At 44.2% G+C, this 26,852-nt stretch overlaps 1 protein-coding gene across 7 annotated transcripts; it reads right to left on the bottom strand.

Annotated features, from left to right (window-relative positions):
* Positions 1-722: 722 nt before the first annotated feature.
* On the bottom strand, positions 723-26,671 carry STAU1 (staufen double-stranded RNA binding protein 1). Of its 7 annotated transcripts, none has more exons than XM_088175139.1 (15): positions 26,530-26,671; positions 18,086-18,362; positions 17,174-17,298; positions 16,309-16,465; positions 15,294-15,432; positions 14,460-14,625; positions 9,701-9,799; positions 8,126-8,338; positions 7,426-7,569; positions 6,748-6,894; positions 5,909-5,981; positions 4,267-4,586; positions 3,436-3,558; positions 2,339-2,424; positions 723-1,727 (listed from the first exon to the last, which is right to left on the bottom strand). In XM_088175139.1, the coding sequence occupies exons 2-15, from the start codon at positions 18,276-18,278 to the stop codon at positions 1,640-1,642; spliced, it is 2,073 nt and encodes a 690-aa protein (XP_088031265.1). In that variant the 5' UTR covers positions 18,279-18,362; positions 26,530-26,671; the 3' UTR covers positions 723-1,639. The 7 variants fall into 7 exon arrangements, with proteins under 7 accessions (XP_088031265.1, XP_088031267.1, XP_088031264.1 ...); XM_088175141.1 differs by having other exon boundaries at positions 723-1,713; XM_088175138.1 differs by having other exon boundaries at positions 8,126-8,356; positions 26,530-26,668.
* Positions 26,672-26,852: the final 181 nt, after the last annotated feature.

The following is a 26,852-nucleotide window of genomic DNA, read 5'->3' as shown; positions in this document are numbered from 1 at the left end:
CAAAAAAAGCTTTACAATGTTTGGGGTTTTTTAGCTTATAATGATCACACCCAACGTGATTCAATGCAATCTGGTCTGCAGTTCCTGTGGCCCGATTGCTTTGGATGATGCAAATAAAATGGCCAAGACATTCAGCTGTGAGAGAGCACCTGCAGGAGCTGCTCTCTGTGGCAGGAGCTCCCTGCACACAGGTGAGGAGCTGCTTCTGCAGGTGCCAGTAAGTAAACAGTGACCGTAGCTCACACTGGACGAGACAGCGACACGCGTCAGCCTGCGGGCAGGACCGAGCTCTGTCTGCAGCACCGCCCCCAGCAGCGCCGGGCCAGCCAAGGCTGGGCTCCACTTACAAGCAAACAAGAAACAGAGTTTAAACTCTCTACTTGGAGGAAGTCCCATTCACTGGCCAGGTTCCTCGTTTAAGTGAACTTTTAAGTTTCACTTTAAAGTCCAGTTTGAGCTCCCTTTAACACAGCTGCACTGACACTGTGGCACAAAGAACAAACTGTACCCACGTCACTTTGCATTCCCTTGCCCTGCCAGGTCTGCACACCCTGCACAGCACAGAACATAGAACATTCTCTATGCACTCGAGAACCACTGGAAGTTACTCCACAGCTTAACACACTGCCCGGACTAGAGCACAAGCATTACAAATCTATAAAAAAAAAAGCAGCCCCTGTGGTGGTATACAGGAATAAATTAACCAAAAAAAAAAAAAAAAATTTAGTATTACCATTTATTGGTGACAAACACTACGTTTTACTTACATTCCATGGGGAGAAAAAATTCCAGCGTAAACAATGAACGGAAGCAGTACTGAACTGGCGCGGCTATCGTGCTGTACCTGACCAATGCAAACCCCGGCGCACCCACCGTGCGCAGGAACACAACATCAAAAGCAACACAGTTATAGATAAACAGAGGTCGGGTTTTTTTTTTTTTTTTCTTTTTTTTTTCAGCCCTACATGGAGATGTAATTAAACAGTATAAAGCACTCAAGGAAAATCAATCTGCAGTTTTATATGCACTACATTGAGATCATATCCTGTACTGTAGTGAGCTGTGAGCCACCAACACGCAGTCCCTTAAAACACAGCTCAGAGATCACTGAAAGTCACGGTGCATTCGAGTTCCCCTACCCCACACTCATGAAAACTAGAAATTAACCAAAAATGATCAAACCAAGTTTAAAATTCCTAAAGTGTTTAAATTCATTCAACCATTGGATAATTAGGGTTGGTTTGCGAAAAAATGGGGCTTTTAAAAATGCTAGGACACAGCCTGTTTCCAGTGAAACGCTGCTATTCCAATAAAACCAAAATAACCACATACATGGATATGATCTTCCCAAGTTAGTTCACAGGTAACATGTCAGTCTCAGAAGACAAAGTTTCTAAACTGTGCTATGGTTCTAGATACAATTAAGAAACTTTTAAATGAAAAATTTATAGTGTCATTTCAATCAAAACAACATAATGAAACTAAAAATGTATCACTGTTTGAAGAAAAAGCAACAGTTATGATTTAGACACTACAGTAGGTTGTAGAGACTGTAGCACTCCAACAGTTAGGTTACATTAAGAGGAAGCATTTGATTTTCTCTGGTGCTTTCAGGTTTGGGTTCAGTCAAGAGCCTGTTTCAGGCAGTGCTGTCCAGTGTTTGTCCCAAAGGGTTTGCACTCGCCGGTTTGAGGAGAGGGTCACTTTCCATTTCTTGTTTCACACATCTAAAATCAGAAAACACCTGTTACTTAGGAGACAAAACACTATTTCCACAAATAAGATGCTTTAAATCGGATACAAATAATTTGATGTGCATTTAACAATTCGTTACCATATAACTGCCCCGATTTTTTAATCAATTAGCACTTTGTTAATCCCACCAATGTTAATTGGAGAGTTTATCTCAATGCAAGGCTCAACTTTCTCCCCTCCCAAACCCAGCCAAGGGAATAATTTGCACCTTCTCCACGTTTCTGCTGAAAATGAGCTTTGACCCCTGCATATCCCTTCAGCTGTGACACACAGGATTGCAAGAGAGAGAGAGGAGCAGCTGGAAGCCCAAGGCCAGTGCAGAGTCCCACTGCTCCCACAGAGATGGGAAGGGGCAGCTGAGCCAAGGGAGGCCAGAGCTGTCACACTGGGCTGGGGTCACAGCCCAGCCACCACACTGCTGCTCACTGCTTTGCCTTTGACACGTGGAAAAACAGCCCTGATCTTCCAACCCTCCCTCTGGTCCTGCCTTTCTGGCAAACCAAACCCCTCACGTGTTATTGCTCTAATAACTCTTCTGGGGTTAATTTGCCTCAGTGCAGGGGAAGTCGTGGGAAACACTCACACAGACATTGGTCCATTTCCTGTCCTTGGCATCTCTGTGGTTTGTTGGTCCAACTCAGACAGCAACTTTAAAATATTCAGTGCAGCCTAAAGAAGAGAGAGCATTCAGCAATTCAGCCTCTGGCCAGTTCAGTAGCTAAGTGAAAGCACTCACTTAACCCAAACAAATGTTCTTATTTTGGTGATATTTTTAAAGAATAAAGTTCCATATTTATGGTGGAAAACACAAAGGCATAGAATTTCATCTTGCTTCATTAAACAATTGGATGGTGCTGTGACTGGGGATTCCCACTGCATGAAAATGTCCAAAGAAAGTAACAAAGAACAATGGAATCTCTATCAAATTGTGTCCATTAGGAAAGTACTGCAACAGTATAAAAATAGTAAAAAAATCAGCAAAATCAGGTTTTCCTAAGTGTATTCACATATTGCAAGTGATTCCTTCAGGCTGCCACACTCAGCTCACCTCTGGAGCCCAAAAGAACAATTCCTCTGAATGGGAACAGTCTGGGAACATCTTATCAGCTCCACCTAAAGCCTCTGACAGCCAAAGTCCCCTGCAGGTTTCATTATAGCAGGTTCATTCTTTCACAAAGAAATATTTCAGCTACTGGTAATAAAAAAATCTTTTTTATAAAGGGAGGTAAACAGATTTAGAGTGTCTCTTGCTATCCAATGCTGAACTGCATTTCTTCCACAGGGGATTCCACTTCTGCAGCAAGCCTGGGAATGTGAGCCCAAGTATCACAGTTCCCAATGAAACATCAGCCCATTCTGATATAATAAGGAAATAAGCTGAGATGCTGTTAGGTTTATACATTCCTTTTTGTGCATTTACTGTCACGGCTCATGCAAATCTACCAAGATGAAGCAAATGTGCTTTTTGTAGACCAAAACTGTGCTCATATGTTCAGCATAATAAGCATTATTTAGATTAGATTCTGATATTATTAATCATTATTTCTGCAACCTGTGAAATGTTGGACAACAATGAGCCAGGGAACTGTAGAATGTCTGATTGCTCCCAGCAGTGATATAAAACCTTGGTGTCCCCTGAGGGAAGGCCCCAGAGCAGCATTTCAGCAATGCTCATCATACCATGTCGTGGCAAGACTCCACATCCTTTCCAATCCCATGACTGATCAGTGGTGGCTGAGAGGAACAGTTTATAAGAGATACAAACTCGTTCTTGTTATTTTTTGGGAAGTCTTTATATTCAACCTGAAGAAAAGAGAAGGATTTATTTCTTTTCAGTTAATCAAGTACAGGAAGTATATCACAACTGCTACAGATTATTTGCCCACATATGAAGCTGAGCCTTCCTTCTCATCATTCTCTCAGTCAGTAGAACCATTCTATTTGAAGTTTAACTTCACTTATGATGTTTTTTAAAACTCACAAGACCTTGGCAAGGCTCCTGAATAATGAGTGTTACTGGAACCTTTATTCTGATAACTGCTGTCTGCATTTCAAATTTCTCTATTATGCTTTTGATCCACTGAGCTCATCTGTCATATGAATATAGGAACTTAATGCAATTCTCATTAAAGGGAGCAAATGTAGAGCTTACAGCAAATGCTAATGTATGACACATTAGTGAGAAAACCTGATTTCACATCAGCCAAGTTCAAGTGCACACTGTCTTCCTACATCGGAACAGTTTTCAGAAAATGTTTCTTTAATTTCTTCCAAGACCTCAGAGCAGCACTGAATTGGGGCTGAGAATGGCACAGAAATGTGCCTTTGAAAATTAAATTTTAAAAGATGTAAAATTCGGTAGGTGTCATAGGTAAAGCAAAACTGTTACATGAATTTCAGCAGGCTCAGACCTCATCTCTCACCAGCAGAACTAAAACGCTTTTGAACAAACAGAAGGCTAGAGCAGCTCGGAGAGCTTTGGGAGCAGTGCTGTAAAGGTTGCCCCCTCACCTGGATTCCCTGGACGTTGGAAAGGTAGTCCAGCTGCTCGGAGGGCCGGGTCAGGGGCCCGTGGGGGAAGTGGCCTGAGGAGCTGCTGCTCTTCAGGATGGTCTCGGCCGTGGGAGAGGTGCCCCCGTAGAGCAGCTCCCGGGCGATCATGGCCGTCACCGTGGCCTTGGCGGGGTTGGGAGCTGCCCTGCTGAACTCTTTGGTGTGGTGTCCTTGGTTGGCTCCTACAGCCTGGGCAACCTCAGGGACCATGGGAAGAATTCCAGCAGGAAGCTGCTGATGGCTGAGATAAGGCATCCTAAACTCATCTTCTTTATTACCTGCGAGGAGAGAGGTGCACACTGAAGAGCTGCTGTTTGACACTCCTCCTGCAGGCACCAAAAGTCACTTTGGAAACAAATAATTCATTTCAAATGACTTCTGAAATACTAACAAACTTGGCAAGCTCAATCAGCCTTTGGAGGATCAGAGCTCCAGCATCACAGAGACAGTTTTCTTACTGAATTACTGACTTGCAACACCTGCTTCTGCCAAAGGGTGAAGCTCCTCCTTTACCTCCAGGAGAGGCTTCTAAGGTCAGCCAAGCTCACAGACATCTCAGCTGCAGCCATATTCTAGACATATCTTTTGCTTTCAGAATTTTTTACTCCACCATTTAAACTGTAGGAACAAATAATGGAACCACGGAATGGCCAGAGCCACCATTAAATGATGTAAAGAGAGTGACAGTCTGCAAAGTTGAAACTGTATACGGTGAGAACAAGCAGGTAGGAAAGGTAAAATGGAATGTCAGCACGAAGAGGCAAGACTATTTACAAATAGCCCAGCCACAGTCAATGGACAGCAATTTGCTGACATTACAGTGTAAGTTAGATTAAAGAGGAATAAGAACAGCTTTTTAAGGGAACTCACACAGAACTATGGCTGAAACTTGCACAGGTGTGCTCAAGAAAGGTGGGGAAGCCAGTGCCACCAAAATAAAACAAGGAGTCATTTTTATGGCAGAACAGATTAATGAAGTTCTATAGAGCTGAGCTGTTTCAAGTCTAAGGATGAAAGCCAAAATTTGTAGATGGCAGAAAACAAGGACAGCAAAATCTAAATAGGAAGTGAGGAAGTTTACCTAGATCTTATGGATGCAGTAAAATAGTACTAAAGACCAAGTCAATTCCAACTTACTATAATTTAAACAACAAAGTCATACTTAAACACATAAAGTACCTGAAATATGCTCTCCAGAACAGCAACCTGTGGTGACAGACAAACTTTCCATAATTTCTCCCACCAGATGACATTCCAGAAAGCAATGTCTGTGCACAGGGTGGTCAGGTTTGGGCATTTTGGTTCCAGCCTGCCACCTTGGGTGTGTGCACCACAACTATTCACTGCCTGAAACCAGTGCAGCCACAGCTCCTGCCCTCAGTCATCAGAGACCAGGGACAGACTGAGGGGGTTCTGCACAGGGCCATTCCTTCCCTCTCCACCCCTGCCTGAGGCTGACCAGGCAGTACTGACACCCTGCCACATCCTCATGCCAGAATAGGGGCCTTGGGAGGAATAAGCTCTTTGGTTCAAACTCCAAACCAAACCTTTCCACGGGCCACCCCCAGCAGGGCCCTGTTGCTTTCACCAGGTTACTCACTGGCTGAAGTCTCTTCAGAGCCTGGCTCAAAGAAGGTAACTTTTCTTCCATCACCTGGTTTCTTCACTGGGGTCTTAAAAATAAAAGGAAAAGAACTCAAACACACAATATCCCTTTAAAATCTTTTTTTCCCCCCAAATTTTAAAGTTTTCATGATGCAGGTGATCTGGCCAGTCAAAATTTTACTGGAAAAGTTATTATTCAAAAACATCAATAATTACATTGATATCAAGAAAGTTTAGTGATTCTTATTAATTGCAGGCCTAAAACTCCCAGAGAAGTGGCATCATGAACACAGCTCCCCAGAACTAGATACCAGAATAAAGCCAGTTAAACTGCCTTTAGTCACTGGTACTGCTGAGGGGAGCACACTGCACACAAATGAGCACAGACATGAAAAGGAGAAAACCAAGCCTGGATTTGCTGTTTGAACTCCCTAGCATTATCTGCTGAACCACCAGCAGAACACAGGGTTCCTTCCCTAAGGGACCCACCAGACAGACCCATAATAAACTTTTCACTGCAACTGTGACAAGGCTGTGTGAAACTATTGCTACCAGAGCACTGTAACCTGCAAGTTTCTGAGACCAATATATCGATTATCACAGGTTCTGAGACATTTCATAAAGCAAGAATACATTCATTTATCCTTCTGATGAGACTCTGATTTACTTGAAAACCCAAAAGTTTAATGTATCCAAAACACTGGATACAATACAATACAATTGTTTCCTGGCTAGGCAGAGAGAATGAACTTCCTACCCTGCTACTGCCTTGCAAAGCTGCTTCTGTTCAGCTCAGCCTTTGCATTAACCAGCTGCTGCTTCCTCAGGACTCACCTTCTCTTCTGTCTTTAATGCTGGTTTTGGAGGCTGAGGTTGAGGGACTTTGAAACCTAAAATTTCCAACATATTTTCAGCTGCATTGCGTTTAGCAACCTTTTTGTTCGTGCCCATTCCTTCAGCTGTGTGTACACCAACTTTCACCTGGACAGAAGAGGAAGAAAATTCAATTCTTAAGCAGTAGTGTGGGGATTCCCTTATTAATGATCTGTGTCTCCAGCATGCTGTGAGTCACAGAACAGTTTAAGTGATCATTGTTCTAAGCAAGCAGTTGGCATTTATTATCAATAATCATTGGCCTTCAAGCACAAAGAAGCCAAACAGAAGGCACACAAAGAACTGTACTTCACCATCTCACCGTGGGCACCCAGGTTAATGTTAATAAATTCGACATTACAAAATATAAGCAGCTTAGCATCTCTTAGCAGAATATTAATACTCCTATTAATTAAAACATTAGGAAGTTGCAACATAGACTACTGGTGCCCTGTGTATTTTTTTTTTTTTAATTGGCTGTGATTTTTTAAAATAATTGGTCTGTGCCAGGGTCACAGTCACACCCCAAGGGCTGTGATGGTCACAGTCACAGCCCAGGGCAGTGCCAGGGTCACACTCACAGCCCCAGGGCAGTGCCAGGGTCACACTCAGAGCCCAGGGCAGTGCCATCTCACCCACCTGCATGACGAACTCCCTGCGCCTGGGCAGCCCCCGTTCTGTGATGAGCAGGTACTCAGGCTCCTTCTCCTTCTTGGCCTGCTGTATCTGGGCCAGTCTGCTAATGGGATTCATTCCTTGGCCGTACTCTGGACTTGTTTGCAGCTACATAGAACAGTGTTTAGGAAATAAGGCAAACTTTATGAATATTTGGTTTACAGACAAAATGCAGCATGCCACCGAATTAATTCATCTCTAGAATTTAAAAATACTGAAATAAACGTTGCTTAATGAAACACTGTCACAGCCAAAAAGAAATACTCCATTTATTTGGCTCTGCTGTCACACTTGACCACATATAACCTACCCTGCTAATAGCTTTACAAATTCTAATCCTGCTATATTAGGAGGGACAAGCTTGCAAGAGAATTTGTACAGGCAAAATCAAGCAAAACTCGAAGCTGTAAAGTCTGAGGCTTGAAACTCAAAGCTTGATTTTTATGTGCTGATCTTTCCTTTATAAGGTTTCTCTTTCATCCTGAATTTACTGATAACTGCTATAAAAGTGGTGTCAGAACCCCATTAGAGAGAGCAAAGTACCAGCTCATTTGTTGCACCAAGGGCTGGTAAAGGCTGAGCAGCTGGAGTATTTATAACTGACTCAGAAAAGCCTCTCTGATGATTATTTACACAATCAAAATTCCAACCTTTTTCCCCTTACCTTCACTATTGATTTTGTTTTCTTTTTGATTCGTGGCTTCATTTTCTCAACCGTAGGAAGGGGTGGCAATTTTTTCAGTTCTTCTAGGACTGCTATTGCAGCATTTTTCTTTGAGATCTTCTTGCTCTTTCCTTCACCTTCACCCATGAATTCTCCAACTGATACCTTGGTTACAAAACTCTTCATATGGGGAGGACCACTTTCCTTGGTCACCTGTTTCAGAGGGAAAAACTGAGTGAAAGCGTGATAAACACTTATTAAAAATGGCAGGGCACATTGTTTATAGCAAACTTCTCTCAAGAACTAAGGATAAAGAGATTTGAGATTCTCATACAATCCAAAAAGTAAATCATACTCACTCTAATAACCTATTCCCACCCAACTAAGCATATGCTTTTAAAAGATCAGATACAGCAAGAAGTAAATAGTATTTACACAAGTCACTAACCCATCTTATTTAATTTACTGATTTACTGTTTCAGTATAAAAATAGGACTGCTCTATTTCACTAGTGTGTACTTCCCCACAGTTAACATCACCTCATTAACTATATCATGGTACAAGAATAAAACATGACAGAGAAAGCAACTCTTTGGGATGTAACATCTTAGTCCAGAAATTCTGATTTCTGAACTCTGAATTTCTGAGGAATTCTGGAGACATCTAAAAGATAGATGCCCCCTACAGATTTAGGCTTTTACCTCCATTCATAACATATCATACTCCAAAATATCTATATAGTCAAACAGTAAGAATGAATTAAGAGCTTCCACCCACAATTGGCTTTGTGTGACAGTGCATTTTTACCAGTGATGCTCAGGCTAATCTGCAATAATTGAAAGTTCCATGTAAAATTTCAGAGAACAGCTTCAGAAGCAATTTAGTTACACACAATTGCATTTTCTTACTACAATAATTCAGATAGTTGGCTTAAATGGCTCAGGAAAGCAGCATGATAAATTAATATTTTAGTAAAACAGAGAGGCTCCTCTGGAAGCTCCTGATTGAAGATAACTGAAATGATCAAGGAGGGACAAAGAGGCAGCAAGCAGCCAGGCCAAAGGGAAAGGAAAGTCAGATGCACATGAGGTCACCTCATGGCAAGAAAAGAAACCTACTTGTGAGATTCTGCACTCGTGGGTAGTCCAGATCAGTGCTTCATTAAGCAAATACTTCCATGTGTGTCTTTCAGAGTGAGCTCTACTCTTTTGCCTCGACTCTGCACTTCCATGTTCTAATTATTAGTGCAGGGTTGTGTTTTGGTTCTTCACTGTAATAAGTTTTTTTTTTTCAAAAAGCTTGGGAAAAAGATTGCACAGACAACCACAGCATAGCTGTTCACTCCATGTGATCATTTTAGAGCATGAATTTGTGAACAGGTGGATTTTTCTTTTTTCTTCCCTTTACCATATAAACTCTAAAACAATCAGGGTGACTGCCAAAGGTTAAAGTGTATTCACAACTAACAAGACATGTTAAAAGTCAGTTGTTTGGGTTATCTAGGAGAGACTCAACTTAATGTGTACCCTTAATAGTCTAATAAAAACAAATCTAGAGCTTGTAAAGTAAACATACCTCAAAATTCACAGGCAAGTTCCTTTTAAGTGCAATCTCAAAAACTTGGCTTATTTCAGATTTATTGAGATTTTCATCATCTGGTTCTTTTCCGTTAACCTAAAAGAAGCATACTCTATTTAAATAAAGATCCTATTAAATTGAATTTTATCCATCCAACCACTTTACTGAACTCTCCAAATTTTGAGTACTCTAACCTTTACTGCCATGTTACATAAATGTGGAGAAATGCAGCCCACTTACTACAGAACTGAATCTCAAGAAGCTCATTAAGGTGAATGTGTAAAAGCTTTCAAACCCTCATATTTTCATATGCTTATTATAAGAAAGAACAAATGGAATAAGGGCCAATAGGTTTAAAAATGTGTTTGCAGAAAACCAAATTGAAGTGCTAAGTGCACTGATTTCCAAATGGAAGTACCTTTATGAAATACAATTTTCATATACTGATTGGACATTTGCACCAAAAGCACTAAGACAGGATCAGGTAAGAGAAAGGGCAGGAAAAATAAAGATTCTGACAGTGGGACCAATGTGAATGAGGGATGGCTGACGAGCCCCTGGCACAGTCCTGTCATTTCACATGCTCCCTTGTAAGTGCTTCACCTGCAGCTTTGCTTTCTCGTGTCAAGAGCATCCCATCAGGAACCTGCCCCAAATCAAACCCCGACCATCTCTGAGAACTCAAACCTGCTGGGACAGCACTGCCAGTGAAGCTTTCCTACAGGCACATCTACATAGCCCCAGGTAAAACTTTGACTGGGATTCCAGAAGTGTCTTCACTGATGCTGCCATCAACATGAGCTAAGGCATGTCAGCAGCAACAGAGAAATTTCAGGACTACGAGTCCAGCAGTGATATTGGAAAGATCATGAGAAAGATGAACAGCAACAATATCACTGATTGTATCATGCCACAATACTAGGTATGCAACCAGGTAATAAAAATGATGTAAGTATCTTATTGGAGCAGCAGCAGGGGAGCTGAGCTGGAGAGCTTTCATAGATTACTACTTGCTGGATGGCAGTGAGCATCCCCCATGCCTGCTACAAACAGGTTAGTTTAAAACACAAAGGATTTTTTTATCCCACCAGTTAAGACAGGCTTTTCCCACCTTAGGAAAAAAAATAGTTGATAAAATTAATCTGAATTTTCACTTCTCCCACTGTCCCACCTGACTTCCCACTGTTCTCACAGGCTGGAGTTTGGGCCCAGCCCTGGCCCTGTGGTGCCAAGGCAGGGGCAGTGCAGGTCTGGGTGGGGCTGTCCCAGAGCCCAGCCTGGCACTGCATCCTGCCCGGGGCAAAAAGGGGCAAAAAGGGGCAAAACTGAGATCGAGTAGAGCAGCCTGAAGCCTCCACCATCACCTGGCAAACCCCAGTGCCAGTGCAACTGCCAAGTCCCAAAGGAACAGCAGCACATTCCCAGCAGCAACACCTGAACTCCTATGGCCACGTTCACCCCAGCACTGCCAGGGGCTGTCCCTGCCCTCACTCACCAACACTGCCACAACAATTTCCATTACAAGCACTTCTCCTCTCCTTGTAGTTTCAGATAGATTCTAGTTTTTCAAATTCCAACGCTTTTCTTTGTGAAGATGACCATGACCTCTCTTCATGGATTGAATTTTGCCATTTAATATCCTCTCAAGAGAATACAAATAAATAGAATGGATTTATCTGCTCTATTGCAGTGTATGTTGTTAACACATTCCAAGTCTGTGTGTGCACAGTGCAAAATGAAGGGTTTTTTTCTCAATACCTTTATCTAAAAAGAGTGAACTATTAGCAAAATAACCATTAATAGACTATAGGTATTTTACTGATTATCTTGCCTCTACTTGAGCTCTGGATCAGTTGACTTTATAAATCAAAAATAATCATACACACACAGTCTCCCCCTTTCCCTGCACACTTCAAGGCAGATGATGCCTAAAGTCTGCTTTTGAGGTATTTTGCATGCTTGCGTTGACTGAAGTCTCCAAGAATGATGTGCCTCTAAATCTGAACGAGACCCTGAAGCAATTACCATTCTTAGCTCTCATCACATTGTTCAAGAAAATTCCACAATTGCTGTACTCCATTAGGAGGGAATTCCAGGAACTCCTTCCAGCTCCCTTCTCTTCCTCAAGACTGCTGGTGAGCAAATGCTGAACCCCAGAACTGACCAAGCACAGCCACCAGTCCCAGCCTGTCCTTCCACATGAGGGGTACCAAGAGCAGCTGATACTCACCAATGCAGTTGGAAACAAACACAGAAGCAAACTTTGAGGCAAAATTAGAATTCCTGCCTAAGAGTGGTGCTAGGAAGCCCAGCTGCCCATGTTTCCTAAGCTTTAAGTCAATGCTTTATCATCTCTGAACACTCCAAGTAACCCCAGACTGCTCCTTCCCCAGCACATCCCAGCCCAGGATCTCCCACCACAGCTCCTCCCTCCCAGAGCTCCAACATTCACTCAGCTCCTCAGGCAGGCCTTGGTCCAGCCAACAGCCAAGAAATATTATTACACGTTTTCTCCTGCCACTTGCTCCTAGATGTGCAGCCCAAAAAGGTGTGGGAAATGTTCATTCTTTCCCCTAAAGTCTAATCGTTTTACATAATGATTTCTTCTTAGAATCACAGAAACATTTAGGTTGGAAAAGATCTTAAAGACCATTGAGCCCAACAGTTATTACGCACTGAATATCTTCTAATTTAAAAACACGAAAGTAAAATACCATAAAAACAAAAATTTGTCAAAAATCCCCCCAAATAATAAAAAAGTACAAAATTACTCCCCGTTAAAACACGTGAGTTCAAACATTAGAATATTCTCTTTGCACAAGCATACACACAAATGGGATACACCAAAATAACTGCACTTAAAAGAAAAGTTAATGGCAACATAAATGACTGCTAGGAAGTATCAGGATTATGTCTGAAATCTTCATTGGCCTCTGTTGAATACAGGCATTTTTAACAGCATCTCTCACGATCTCACACTGCTGCATCCCTTCAGGCTCTTGCCTCCTGGATGCAGGAATGAACCTGGTCCATTCAGCACCACAACCTTCCTTATTCTACCTTCATCACTTTAAATGACAATCTGATTACCCAAGTACTTGTTATAAAGCAGCACACCCTGTTCCAAGGCCCACTCTCCCTAAGCTGCATTTCCTACTGCTCCTTCTACAGACAAGTCACATATAAGTTGAAAAATACAATTACAAATGCAGTTTTCTCAGGGTCAAGACACCATTCAGGTCCTGTTTTATTAATAAAATAATTCTCCCTTCTTGCAGTCTCTTGCATTGTTTACTTCCTTTACCTCTGGACTTACACCCCTCACACAGAATGAGACATTCTACAACAACTGCAGTTTGTTCTGAGGACATCACATGATCCACCTCCAAAACACAGTTCTATACATTTTCAGAAAGTGACCTGCACTGAAGCATTTCTAAAGCAGTGAACAGAGAATAATTCAGGGCCATGTGAGCCCTGCAGAGCTGCTCTCCCTGGCTCTGAGGGGGAAAAGGGCCCACAAGAGCAGCTCCTCTGTTAGTAGGGTGGGCACAGAAAGGGGATGTTCTGCACCACTGACAGAGCAATATCCCAGAATTTGGGGTTCCTAGCACTGAAGGGGAACATCCTCCTGTGCTTTGGCCTCTCCACACTCTGCCAGTCCCCAGCTCAGATTCCAGTGCAGGGCTCAGCCCAAGCCCCAGCTCCTGCTCCCAGCATCACTCTCGTTTCCCACCAGGAAGCCTCCCCCCTAAGAGCCTCCATCCTTCAGTGTGCATTCCTCCAGGAGAGCTTTTCCTTACCTGAAGCACCTCCACCAGTGCCTCCCAAGCCTCTTCCCTGAGCTGTCAGACCCAGGGTTGTGCCCAGTGCCCTGGGCAATCCCACACACACCAAGTTCTAACTCTGCATCCCTTGACTTCCTTCACGTCTCCTCTTGCTCTGCCATTCCTGGTAGCTCCCAGCTATTTTTTCCTCAGTCTGAGACTCCCTGTTACCTTCTTGGCCAATTCTTCCATTTTCCTTCTTTCTCAGCACACAGCCAGACTCCATATCCAGTTCTCACACTCCCCTCTGCAGTTACAGTTCTCATTTTGCCCAAAGCAGCCAACACACATCAAGGGGTGCAGGCTCCCAGCCAGCCCAGCAGCAAAGCAACTCCTGTGCTCAAAGTGACACCTCCCGCCTAAAGCCACTCCACAAAAAAGCATGAAAGACACAATAATGGTATTGGAATGGAAAGTGCTGGGCAGCCATAAATAATATGAAAGGATAAAAATTGACTTCTTATATTTCTATCAAAATGTGTGTATGAGTCTGCTACTTTCACTGCTCTTCTAGAACTTCCATGGTTCTTTCTAAAATCATGTAGGAATTTGTCCCAGGAAGTAAATCCATGCCTGAGTTTTATGTTGCCCATTTATGCACTTCTTCAGAAGTTTGTGTATGATCTGTACCTGGTAAGATATTTATTCCTATCTATGCTTCCAGTGCTCATATCTGACAGAGGTCTACAGCATTGCTGTGGAAAAATATGACAGTAAAAAAATTAACATAACTTCATCTGGGAAAATTCTAGTTCCATAGAAATTTATCCTTTTAAATCAAAGTGTTTATATTGACACAAGTATGTCACCACTGCTACACAGAATTAGATTTCCCAACTGTCCCCTTCCTCTTAACATGGAAAAAATCTACAATTATATCCCAGTTTATTCTAGCAATTTATGCTTACAATACTAAGATTAATTCCCACCTCTGGTTTCTCAGGCAAGGGCTCATTCTGCAGAACTTTCAGAGCTTTAGCAGCTGCATCATGCTTAGCAGCTTGTCTTGTTCTTCCCTTCCCATGAAACTGCTGCCCTCCAATTGAAAGCTCCACTTGATAAAGTAAAGGCCCAACAGGAAATGGGTAAAAGTACCTGCAAAGAGAGAGAGAAATAAGCAAATGATTTGGCCTACAAAGCAAACAGACACCCAAGTCAGATGTGGGTCAATCTCTTGGATACCATAACCACACCAGCACTGAAGCACTACTTTTAAAAAGCCAAATTTTGATATAGACCCTAAAAGAATTTAGTGAGCTACCTTTGAAACAAATATTGACATTCCTTGCTTTACAATAGGAACACATTTCTGACCAATGCTACACAGAGACAACATAACTGTGCTTCTACAGACTTAGCAGGCCAGGAAGTTTTGAATTTTAATATAAAATTCTCTAAACTGCAACTTTAATTTAAATCATTTCAGAAGAAGCATCACACTGTTTTCTTCACTTTTGCTTTTACACAGAAAGGAAATTCAAGAAATATTTACCTCTTATTTAGCCATTTGCTTACTGAAGCTGGCTACACCTGAATGCTCTCAAAGATACTTCAGCTTTCAGTGCAGCTCCCTTGCCCCACCCCAAAGAAACAAAGCACTGGAAATAAAGCAAGTTACAGATATTGGTGGGTGTACTTCTCCAGAGCTCCTGCCTCTCAAGCTGAGTGTCCCTGGAGGGACAGAGGAGTTTCCAGGAGGCAGCCAGAGGCAGGGGATGCTGAGGGCAGAGGTCCAGGTGGGAGCCCCAGCCCCAGGTACCCACCGTGGGGGGTAGGTGCCACCTCTCATGGTGTAGTTGTAGGTGGATCTCATGCCTGTGTAGGGGTCGATGGGTTTGTACATGGGCTTCTTCCCCAGCTTCATGCAAAGTGCATTCAACTCCACTGTGGGGGTGACACTGTCTACAGGAAGGAACAGAAAGGGACCAAGTGAGACAATTTAAACTCTTATTGCTGGCTCACAGCAGGGAAAAATAAGCTCAGCTTCTGCCACATGCAGAATCTTAAATGACTGAATTCCAAACAGAACTCCTAATGAACAAAACCAGAATAAGCCCAGATGATGCACATTAAAGCAGCCTAGTACAGTTGTGACAAATCCTGCCACAAAAAAGTGAATTTGCTGGGAGCTCTTCTTGGATTTGTTTTGGGGGGAGGGTTTATTTTGCTTTTAATTTCTGAAGCTGCTAATTTACCCCCATTGACAGCATATCTAACTGAGTGCAGAAAATGAATTTTCTGCAGTAAAGAAATTTCTCCAAATACACTTTTAAGTTACCAGCCATGCTACATCCCTTCTGTGTCTCTTGCTTACTGAGAATGATCAAACATTTCTCTGTCCTCAACAACCTAAGAAGGGTTTCTATGACTCCTCACTTCCAAACTGCAACTTGCCTTTTCCAAAGGCAGGTAAATGGCTCCTGAGGGCTACAACGTTTCTCTCAGTGCTGATACAGTGGGCATGAAGAACTGACTCCCAGCCCTTCTCACTGCAGAAAAAACACTCACTAAGTGTCATTTTTTCTACCATGAGTCTCACTGGCTCAGAAATCTGCTGTACTCCAGTAAAAGAGGTCTGGTGTAAGGTAATTGCCAAAAGAAAATGACCTACAGAACAGATGCACAGACAAAATAAGCACCTGCTAGCTGACACTGCCATTGTTAAACAGGCAGAATCAGTTTTTATTCATCCTTATGCAACTTCAATACCTACCAAAAGCAGAAAGGTGTATTGTCTCTATGTGTTATTATTTTAAATCAGTTTGTTGTGGCATATACCTGGATTCTTGCCTTCACTACGAGATGGACGAGCCGTAGGCTTTGGGAATTTTGTCCCTTCCAAAGCTTTGGCAGCTGCTGCATGTTGAGCCTTTTTAATACTAGTTCCTTCAGCTTCCCAATGCTGGTCCCCAAGAGTCAGCTGCACTGTAAACACCTCAAAATCACAAACAGGCATTTTGTAAAAAGCTGCTTCAGAATTCATGGAGTTTATTAGACCCTCTTACACAAAACACAAAATCATCTTTCAGTGATGCACGAGTTGAGAATATGGTAATCCAAGCTCTCCATAACTCCCATGGCATCTCCAGATTTCCATCCCTTTGGACATGAACAGGATTTTCCCGATTACTGAACTAAGAATTTCACAACAATTGTGGAGATGTAACAGGCTAAAAACTCAGAGCAGTGTGAGAGGTGACAGCCCCAGGATTGCTGCTGTGCCCATGGCAATGAACAGCACACTGAAACCCTTGGGACACACAACTGTACTCTTGCTTTAATCCTCTGCAACGCTTATTAAAGATATTTTTCAGCAGTTTGAAGAAAGTTAAGTTCACACTGTACCATTAAAGCTTCTACATGCCCACAGGTGAATGAAACACAATTGAACAGATGTTCTGAATGTTATGCCAATATTTTTTGTAAATGTCAACTCCTTCACACCTTGAGGCTCATGTGACATTTTGGGAACCCAACTTTTTACTTCCCAGGTACCAGCCTCACACTTCCCTACCACTGATGCTCTGGTGGGGGGCTTCCCTTTCCTCTCCAGTACTCTGGATTATCTTGCACCAAAATCACACACATTGCCTTCCCACTCGTGAGGGTGAGGGAGCAGCAGGAAGCTGGTATGAACATTTACCTTAGAATGAGCTGGACCTTGCTCACTCAGAAGCTTATACTCAGGCTGAATCTTGTTGAAACGGGCTAATTCATTCACAAGACACATGGGGGTTTTCTCTTTGGGGTTTGCCATGTTTGAAGGAGCTGAAAGGTTACATAAGATCAGATAAATTAACTGATAAATGAATTCTGCTACAAATTTCAATTAAAAAAAGAAATCTCAGTGCCTTAGCATCTAGTTGTCTGCAATACTGGAACAGACAGCTTTGCTCAGTGACCAAGCTGGTAACAGTCTATTGAACTGTGGGATTCCCAAGCAGTGCTCATGCCTAAAAAGCACCATCATTAAACTCAAGGTTCTAATGCCAGCCAGAACTATGAAGTTAGAAGACTCCTGCATACAGCTCACATCTTATCTAGCACATGTCAAGGACCAAATCTTCCAAGTATTCCTCATTAGCACTTGCTTTGCATAATTTCAAAAACTCAGTTAATTTCATTTCCCTTTTCTTATTTTCCTCTATTAGCTATTTTTATTACTCTTTATTTGCTCTATTGCATTTTGTTAGCATAGTATATTTATCATTAAACTGGTCATAAAGGAACTAAAGGTAACAGAACTAAACAAACTATTTCAAACAACACTTTTTCATATTTAAAGCAAGCTACCGGTACAAAATATTGATAGCAATGTTTCAAAAATTTAATGTCATACAATTAAAAATATTCTTTACTATTACAAACATATCAATTAATTGCTGAAACTTTATGTAAGTTTCATACCTGTCCCCAACAGATTTCATTCCATAAAGAGCTATTGCAGCTGCATAAATATTACTCTGAAATTACGTGTAGGTGCAAGACATCAGAAATACATCATGCCAAACTATAAGCATTAAAAATGCACCCAGTTACTGACCCTGTATCTTACCTGCAGCTGCACTGGTAGATGTAACTGAAGCAGAGGGCAAAGCAGAGTTCTGGATAGGTCTGCCTGCATTTTCAGAGGGCAAAGAACTGGTAGTAGAAGGAATACTCAAAGGCTGTGAAAGAGATGGGTTTTTATTCAGTATTTGGCTCCCTGCAAGGGCAGCAGAAGGATTCTGAATCTGAACTTGAGACATGTTCACTTCCAACCACAGCAGGTCACTGTAGGCAAACAGCTTTGAACGCAGACAAACTCCAATTTTGGAAGCCAAACTGCTGACCTAAAATGCAAAGATGAAAAATAGATTATACTAAATATTTAGCATTCTCTAACAACCTACTGAAATTATTCCTCCATCAGTGAAAAGGGAAACAGTGTTGAAGCAAGCAGCCATTGTTCCCATTTTGTCCAGTTGGTCACTCACACACCCAGTTTGCACAGCACAGTTCCACCCATGCACCCCATCGTGCTCCACACTTCTTCCATTCACACAAGAGCAGCACAGAAGCTTTTTTTGTGCTTTTTCATTACTGCCCATCTCTCTTCCCCATGACTGAATCCACTTAGGAAGCAAATCCTGTTACTTACACCCAGAGTCACTGGTTATACACTGAACAAAGAACAACTTCCACAAATTACACAAATTACATTTCATGCATTCCACCATTTGAAATTCAACTTTTTCACTTGAAGGGCAAGAAATAAATGCAATCTTTACAAAAACACTGTTTAAAGAACACATCCTTTATTATTATCATAGAGTTCTTCCCCAGGATCACCAAGAATGCCAAGCCACCTATGAAGGGAAAAAGCTGGAGTGCAGCAGGAAATGCTGAAGTAGCTCTGGCTGGCAAAAGCAAAGGTGTAAGAGTTCATAAACTCTATCAGCTACATGTACTGTGAAGATTACTTCTATCTAAGTCAGGACATGTCCCAGTACACTTCAAGCATGGATTTAGAGCCCCTTGGCTCTGCAGCACTACAAACAAGTGCAGGAAGTGCCCACAGCACCTCTGGCCATGAAAAGCCCCTTGGAGCACAGGACACATCCCAGCCCGTGTGCAGTGCTGGGACAGATCCTCCCTGTGCTGACAAATCAGTATTAGATTTCTCTTACACATGGATGCAAAATTATCTTCATGTTCAGCCAGTGGAACCTAAATAGACACAAACAGGTCAGCTGTCCATATCCACTTACAAGTCATATATCAATTTATTTATTAGAAACACGTTTTACAGCCAAGTAAATCCATTTTACACACAAAGGCACTCACACATGCACACACACACACACACACACACACACACACAGAGGTCACCTGCAGATCTGATTAGAGCAGCAAACAAAGGTTTATTCTTTCCTAACTTAAAGGTGAAAAGGAGAAATCACTGCCCCAGCTACCACCAGGGGGCTATTAGTAGCAACACAACTCCACTAGTGCTCTGTGAGCTTCAAATTCTGAACCTGTGAATGGACTTCCAAATGTGAGAGGAGCAGCAATGAGTCAGAGGGAAATTTTTAGCTAGTTACTGACAAAACATGCCTAAGAGGAGAACCTAGATTAATACATTCATGGACAGAAAGATTTAATTATTTATTAAATAAGAAGTAAGGAACTACTGGGAAACAACAGATACACCACCAAATCTACCATCTGGAGTATTTTTACCTTGGAAGAAAAACCATAAACGTGTCAGACTTATTTATCACACTACCACCTGGATAACTTTGTTTCTACTAGAGAGCAAAAATAGTTCAGGTCTCATTAGTCCAGAAGACACATATGCAAATTCAACTCAAAAGAAATCCTATATTTGACTACTAAATTTGCATCAGTTACACACTGGGTACATTGTAACTGCAAGAGTGGCATTAGAGAGTCTGTCTAAAGGACATCTAAGAAATTTATTTACAATGAGACTTCAGAGTAATAACTTTACAATTGCTAAGTTTCATTCCCAAGAGCATCACTAGAACCACGGAAAGTTTTCAGATATAACACAACAATAATAATTGCCTGGCAAAGACTGTACCAAAGACCTGCAGATGAAGAAATGAAGTGGAGTCTTGCAGTGATAAAGCAAACACTCCTGTCCTGTCAAGTGCAATGTCTTTCTAAGGAACTGAAGCTCCAGTTTTTAGCCACCCATTTTCAGAAGACAACACCAGAAGTTGTTATTTGGATGTCAGAAACATCAGGATGTTTGAGATCATTCTGGAAAGGAAGTCTGACATTATTTTCAGAAAACTTCTACAGGCAGTTTGCTTTAAAGGCAAGGCACCACTTTTCTCAGGTTTGCAGTGCCTGGTTCCAGGGAGCTGCTCCAGCCCAGCACAGCCCAGTGCAGGTGGCTGTGCAGTGGGACAGGGAGGGACAGGGCACCTTCCCAGGGCTCTGGCTGCCCAGGAAGGGGGCCCTGACTGGGACAGCCCAGTTTGCTTTGGTTGTTCCAGCCCAGTCCCCAGCAGCTCAGAGCAGATCTCTGCTGTCCCCAGCTCACATCCCAGCCCCTGCTCACAGAAACCTCTGGGGACTGCAGGGCACATCACTGCACATTTAACTACAGGTTTTCAGGCGATTCTGAAAGGCTTTGCAGGGCTTTCACAAAGAAATATGCTCTTTACCCTATAACAGGCTTATAAAATTCTAACTATCCAAGAAAAAAGCACCATAATTGAGACAGTTGAAGCTAACAACTCATAAAGGCAGTTTCAGTGGACAGAGGAATAAAGATGCCAGGATTTCAGGGCATTTTTCCATGTAATCAGGGCTTAGATACTTCAGACTTTCCAAGACACCTACTGGTACAAGGAACTGGTCCCTCCTCAACACTCGAGGTGCTGCCAGAACTGAAGCCCACTCAGATACCCCAGAGAGGTGAAAGAACAAAGGTTTCACTCACACAGTCTGAGCCAGCAGCCAATTCCAGAACTGCTCCTTTCCCACCCTTGCACAGTTACTTTTGGCTAACTCACCCAAGGGTTGTGGAAGTGTTACCACAACAATGTTGCACTAAAATCTGATCCCCACCGGGGGGTGGCTGCCACCAAACAACTCAGGGACTTCAATATGAACTTCAACGCATTTCCACACGACACAGGACTGCTCATCACTTGGTTTTAGATTTTTTTTTTTGTGCCTGGAACATTCTCAGAAACTCTGAACACATTAAAATGCAAAGTTCAGGTGTCACTAAGGTAACCAAAGAAATGCATGAAGATGTGAGCATGGCCAGTCCACTCAGACAAAAAGAAATTAAGATCTTCATATATAAAAGAATGTAACATTTTTAGATAAAAGCTTTCTTTTTTTTTGTTTTGTCTTGTTTGGTTGGTTGGGTTTTTTTTGCGTTATAATTCACATAGGAGTTGCAGATAGAAGCCAGAGGACCAAACAAAAATCAAACACTTCTCTGGATATTCATGTTTTACCACAACTTGTCTTTTTTTAATACGATGCAAATAGAAAGGTAAGAAACTTGAATTTTTAAGTAAGTTTCCAGTACCTTTAGGTGATCCAGAGAGTGAAGATTTATATTTAGTTCTAAATAAGATATTTATGATGGAGAATGCCTAAAAGGAAAAACAGAGAGTTAGCATTTTGCTTCCTAAAGGCACAAAAAAATCTTCAGTAGAGAATGTCTCACCCTACACTGAGTTTGCCTCATCTGTTGGATCACCAGGACTTGTCTGAGCCTTCCATTTCCACTGACACACTGCTCAGCACAGCTGCTTTTCCAAGCAGAATTTCCAGCCTGATCCAAGAACCCTCCTTGCTCTTTCCCCAACCCCAAGTGATGTTTCTAACCCAAGCAGTGCAATCTCACAATAATTCTGCTCTTTGCAGAATTACAAGTCACTTGTCAATTTTCCTTCTGTAGTGAGGCTCTTCTTCCCAAGAGCCCTAGAGATCAGCTCCCAAAATTAGGCCTGGACCTTAATTCACAAAGCCAAAGCAAAAGCAAGCCACAAACTGAGAATCTCTGGTGGCTATTAATCACAAAAATGGATATAAAGTCTACCTTTTGTCTACATTTCCAATCTAGTGATTTCACTCACAAATAGGCTAAAACCATTTTAGAATGAAATTATCTTAGTGCTGCATATGAAACCTGTCACTGCATGGACTGCTCTAAATGGAAATCAAAACCTATTTTATTCTGCTTACAAATATAGCACAAAGTGTTTAATCCTTCTTTTCCATGCCTAAACCAACTGTGTGCAGATGCCAGCAACATCATTCCCAGCCACAAAATGGGAGATCTCAGTCTTGGTTAGGGTTAGAAGAAGACAGAGCTCCTGAATTTACTTCAGCCAGGCATTTCAAACTCTTGGGCTGACTCCCAGCACTGGGAGCAGTTGTCCTGCTGGAACAAAGGAGGATGCAGAGCCTGAACCAGGCTGGCATCACACCTGGTGTTTTCCAACAGGAGAGGCAGGAGGGGACACAAGGGGATTGCAGCCAGCTCAACTTCTCTTCTAGAGGGTTTTCTGGAGGCTAAACTAAGCACCTGAAAAACAAGGAAAGGGATCCTATTTGCAGGCAGGGTCAAGACCAAGTTGCATGAAGACACCAGAATTTTCTCCCCCAGCCATTCCTGGTAGCCCTGCCGAGCAGAACAGGCACTGCCTGCTGTCCCCATGGCACCGACACCACTGATGGGCACCAGCAGACTGGAGAAGAGTTACACCAACACCACTCCCCAGCACACACACTGACACTGCCAGGCTGCTTTAGAACAAGCCCTCCCCATCCTGAGCTCAGCAATAAAACCAGCCCGAGCAAGGTGTGCACTAGTCCTGCTCTGCACTCAGACACTGAGCCCTCAGCTGGAGCCTGCACCCACATGGGGACCAGGCCCCAGGCAGGTGAAAAGGAGGAAAAGCCCAAAACACTCAGCTTGAGGGAAATATAACCCACAGGAGAACTACTAAAGGATCTGAACTTGTGTGATCTGAAGAGGAGAGGGCTGGCTGGAGCCTGACAACAGCAGTTCGTGTACTTGAAAGGATTTTGGAGTGAAAAGAACAAACTGTTCTTTATGGTTACTGTGACAGAACGAGAGGCAACAGCTTAAAACACATCAAGAAAGCCTTTCCTGCCAGTCACACCGAGGGGGGACAGAAGTTCCCTGCTGGATCCAAGCTGCAAGTCACTGCCACATCCCCAAGGATGAGGCTGGGATGTCACCTGAGGGTGTCACTGAGGCTGCCACTGCAGGGGGGTGGATGGATGGACCCTGCACTCCCTGTGGGGCTGCATCCCCAGCCCTGCACACACTCTGTGCACCTGGCACGTCTCCACCTCTCACCCAGGGACACGAGGGCCTGGCTGCTGTCACACAACAGCTCTGGCAGCACAGCACCTCACAGGGGGCCTGCCACAGGCTGGCTCTGAACTCTGAGAAACCACCTGCAAATACCAGAGACTGAACCCTCACAGGAACAGGTTTCACCCATTCAGGACCAGCACACAGAAAGGTGCCCTGCTCCTCAGGAGGTGCAGACTGGCAAGGCTGCAGGTCCTGACAATTCCTGTGCCCCCATTGCCACCCTGGGTGCACACACTCACACAGGCAGAGCAGCCTGAGCAGAGGACAAATGCCAGACACAACCATCAAGTTCACATTACAAGGGTTCCTGACATCACCAAATCCAAGCCATGTGCCAAGCAATACCCCATAGGAAATGAGATGTTAAAGGCAGCACTGACTCCCCTCTGCAGAGCAGAAGCTCCATGGCACTGGGGCAGCCACAGCAAGGACGTTCCCTGTTCCTCAAAGTGCTCAGACAGGAAAGTTCATTTACCTCATTTCACAGCCATGAGCCCCGAGCCCACCCCTGGCACAGGGTGAGGGTACCCAGGGGGTCTCAGCTAAGCACAAGCCCTACCCTGTGGCCAGGCAGGACAATCTGGAGCTGTGAGAGGGACCAGAATTCAGTCACCCCACACAATCCCACTAGTGAACAGCATTTCCTCCCCTTGTGTGCAGACTGGAATACATCAGTGTGTTCACCCTTAAATAAACTATTCCCTCTCTCCTCCTGTTTTTAAGGAATTTTAAATAACTCCAATGTGGTGGCTAAGTCTCTTGTCCCACACTCAACCATTTGAGGCACAAAAAATAAATATCCACAAACTAGGAGATTTGTTGAGATGCTCTGTTACCTAAAATACCTTTGAAAAACCCACATTAGGGCTAGCATTGTTACATAAAGTATAAAATCCTCAAGCTGCTGCAACAGTGTTTAAGAGCATCTATTTACAACTGGAAAGTCCAAACAAATACTCACTATAAATTGATAAAAAATGGCTGAATTTTACAGACTTAAGGCTATTTGCACAAAATGTAAACTACTGGCTGAATAATGTTTTCTTCTTAGATAAATCTTCTGCAACATAAGACAGGGTCCATCCCAAAAGTAACACCATAGAAAAAAGATGCTGCTCTTTTTGGTAAAGGCACAAACACTAAATGTTATGCAAACTAGTCTGGGAGTCAAAATATGGATTATTAATATGAGAAGAAAAGCTAAAATTTGAAAGTAAAAGCTGAAGAGGGAACTACCAAACATACCTATAAACCAGACATTTCCAAACAATGCAAACTGATAAACTGGAAGTGATACAATGAATAAACACCTAACTGTTTACTTCCAGCTCAATTAGCATTGTGACAAAACAGCACATGGATTTTGGCTTTTTTCCCTGCAGCAGAACAGGTCACAGAAACCAGGGACACTGCAGAGACCAACATGCCCAGGTCTCCTGCACTGCCCTGGGGCATCTCCAGCACCTCTAGGGAAATAACCAAGCCCAGCAAGGATCCTGGCCAAAGGAACCAAGAAAAGGGCCTTGGAGTGTTCATTTCTCTGCAAAATAAAGCTGCTGTGCTTTGTGCCTTTCAGATCTTCCTGAAGAAATTTCCAGCTTTGCTCTGACTTTAAAGAGTCACACCACTTCAAATTTATTTCAACCTATGAATAATTTTGCCACAAAACACATTTTGACTGACTTGTACTGATAGTGAAAACATGATTCATGATGTTATGAAAAACTGAAGAGTGGCTGCTTAAAATAACAATATCAAAAGGAATTGTTTCTTGCATGCATCCTTTTAGAAGAGTTTGGAAATGTTTGTGATCCAACTTCAGAAAAATACAGTAAAAAGTTCAGGCCCTGCGCTCTTTACATTCTCATCAGATGTGGCAGACTTTCAGTGAATCTCTGTAAAAGTTACAACACATTTGTTGCATGTGTGAGATAATCAACAAACTAGAAATCCCTTTACTACATTGCAGCCATCGCTGCATAATCAGAACGCAAATTCTCATGTCCACTAATATTAAAAAAAACCAAACCCAAACCACTGCTTCCAGTTTGAGCAAGGGAACTATCAGTACACTTGTACATTCTAGTTAGAAGAAACAAGATTTTAAAAATATACCACTCCGAAAGCAGACACCAGGCTTCATTGAGGTACTTTATTTCAGTGATATATGTGTGTGTATGTACACCTAGACTTCACTGACATTCCGAAGGATGTTCCCCTCAGCTTTGCCCTAAACCTGCCGGAAAAGTAACGACAGAAATACCCAGCAGATGAATGCACCATAAAAACTGGCTCTGGCACTACCGGGCACAGCATCCCCGGGACGGACAGCCCAAAGCTGCGCTGACTCTAGGACACGGGAAAGGTTGAAACGGAACTTGTTGCTTTACATCTCACGAAAAACTCATGTTCTGCTTGGGAAGCAGGGAGAAGCGATCCTGGAGCAGCGACTGCTGCCGGAGCCGGTGGGAACGAGGAGCAAGCGGGGGCTGCCCGTTCCGCTGTGCCCGGAGGGGCTGGCGCTGTCCCCGCTGCTGTCACCGCTCCCCACGTGCTGTCCCAGGGCTCGGCTCGGGAGTTCGGGACCGGAGCACCATCCCGGGAGGATGCTGCGCTGCCGGGCTCCAGGCACTCCGCGGGCCTCCCCGGGCCCGGCAGCCGAACCGGCTCCGCTGCCCCGGCCCCTGCGCCGGGAGCCGCCGCTGCCGCCCCCGAGCCGCGCCGGGGATGGCGGGCAGGGGGAGCGAGCAACCCCGGCACCGGCCGCGGTGCCACCGCTGCAGCAGCCCCGGAGCGCCGCTGTCACTGCCCGCCCGGGCCGGCGGCAGCGCCGCAACCCCCGGCACTTCCCCGCCGCTGCCGGGGCCATGGCGGTCCGGTCCTCGCTCCCCGCCGGGGCGGTCTCCCGGCCCCGCCACCGCGCACAGCCCAGACGTGCGCGGGATGAGCCCCGGGCCGGGAACGGGCACAGGGTGAGCCCCGGACGGGCAGGGGGTTCCGGGCCGCCCCCTCCCCATGGCCCCGGCCCCGGCTCCGGCCCGGCGCGGGCCCGCCAGGCCCCGCCGCCCCCCGCCCGCGGCCCCGCCGGGCCCGGGCCGCCCGCGTCCCCTCACCTGCGCTGGGCTCGGCTCCGGGCCGGGGCGGGCGGGGGTCGCTCAGTCCATGGGCCGGGCGGGACCGGCGGGGCGGCACAGGGCAAACACCAAAGAGAATGAGCGGGGCGGCGCGGCCCGCCGGAACTGACGGCACCGCGCCGGGGGCGGGGCCTTCCCGCAGCCAGTCGGCAGCGGACGAGCCCCCAGCCGCACCGCCCCCGGCCGCGCCTTTGGCCAATGGGCACGCAGCGCTACCGGGAGCACCGCCTCCTCTCCGGCGACTACGACTCCCGGCACGCTCCGCGCGAGCCGCAGAGCGGGAAACTACAGCTCCCGGCGTG

Source organism: Sturnus vulgaris, chromosome 17 (genome assembly GCF_052056855.1).
Source record: "Sturnus vulgaris isolate bStuVul1 chromosome 17, bStuVul1.hap1, whole genome shotgun sequence".
Classification (NCBI taxonomy): domain Eukaryota; kingdom Metazoa; phylum Chordata; class Aves; order Passeriformes; family Sturnidae; genus Sturnus; species Sturnus vulgaris.
The sequence above is the reverse complement of the archived record's forward strand: the minus strand, read 5'-3'. Positions and strand labels throughout refer to the sequence as shown.

Bases quoted from the DNA above. Each gene is read 5' to 3' on its own strand.
- STAU1 (XM_088175138.1), bottom strand. From the start codon at position 18,278: ATGTCTCAAGTTCAGATTCAGAATCCTTCTGCTGCCCTTGCAGGGAGC. The intron at 17,299-18,085 runs GTAAGATACAGG...GTAACCTTTCAG, and splicing joins ATCTACCAGTGCAGCTGCAG to CTCCTTCAAACATGGCAAAC. The intron at 1,728-2,338 runs GTGAGTGTTTCC...TTCTGATTTTAG, and splicing joins GGAAATGGACCAATGTCTGT to ATGTGTGAAACAAGAAATGG.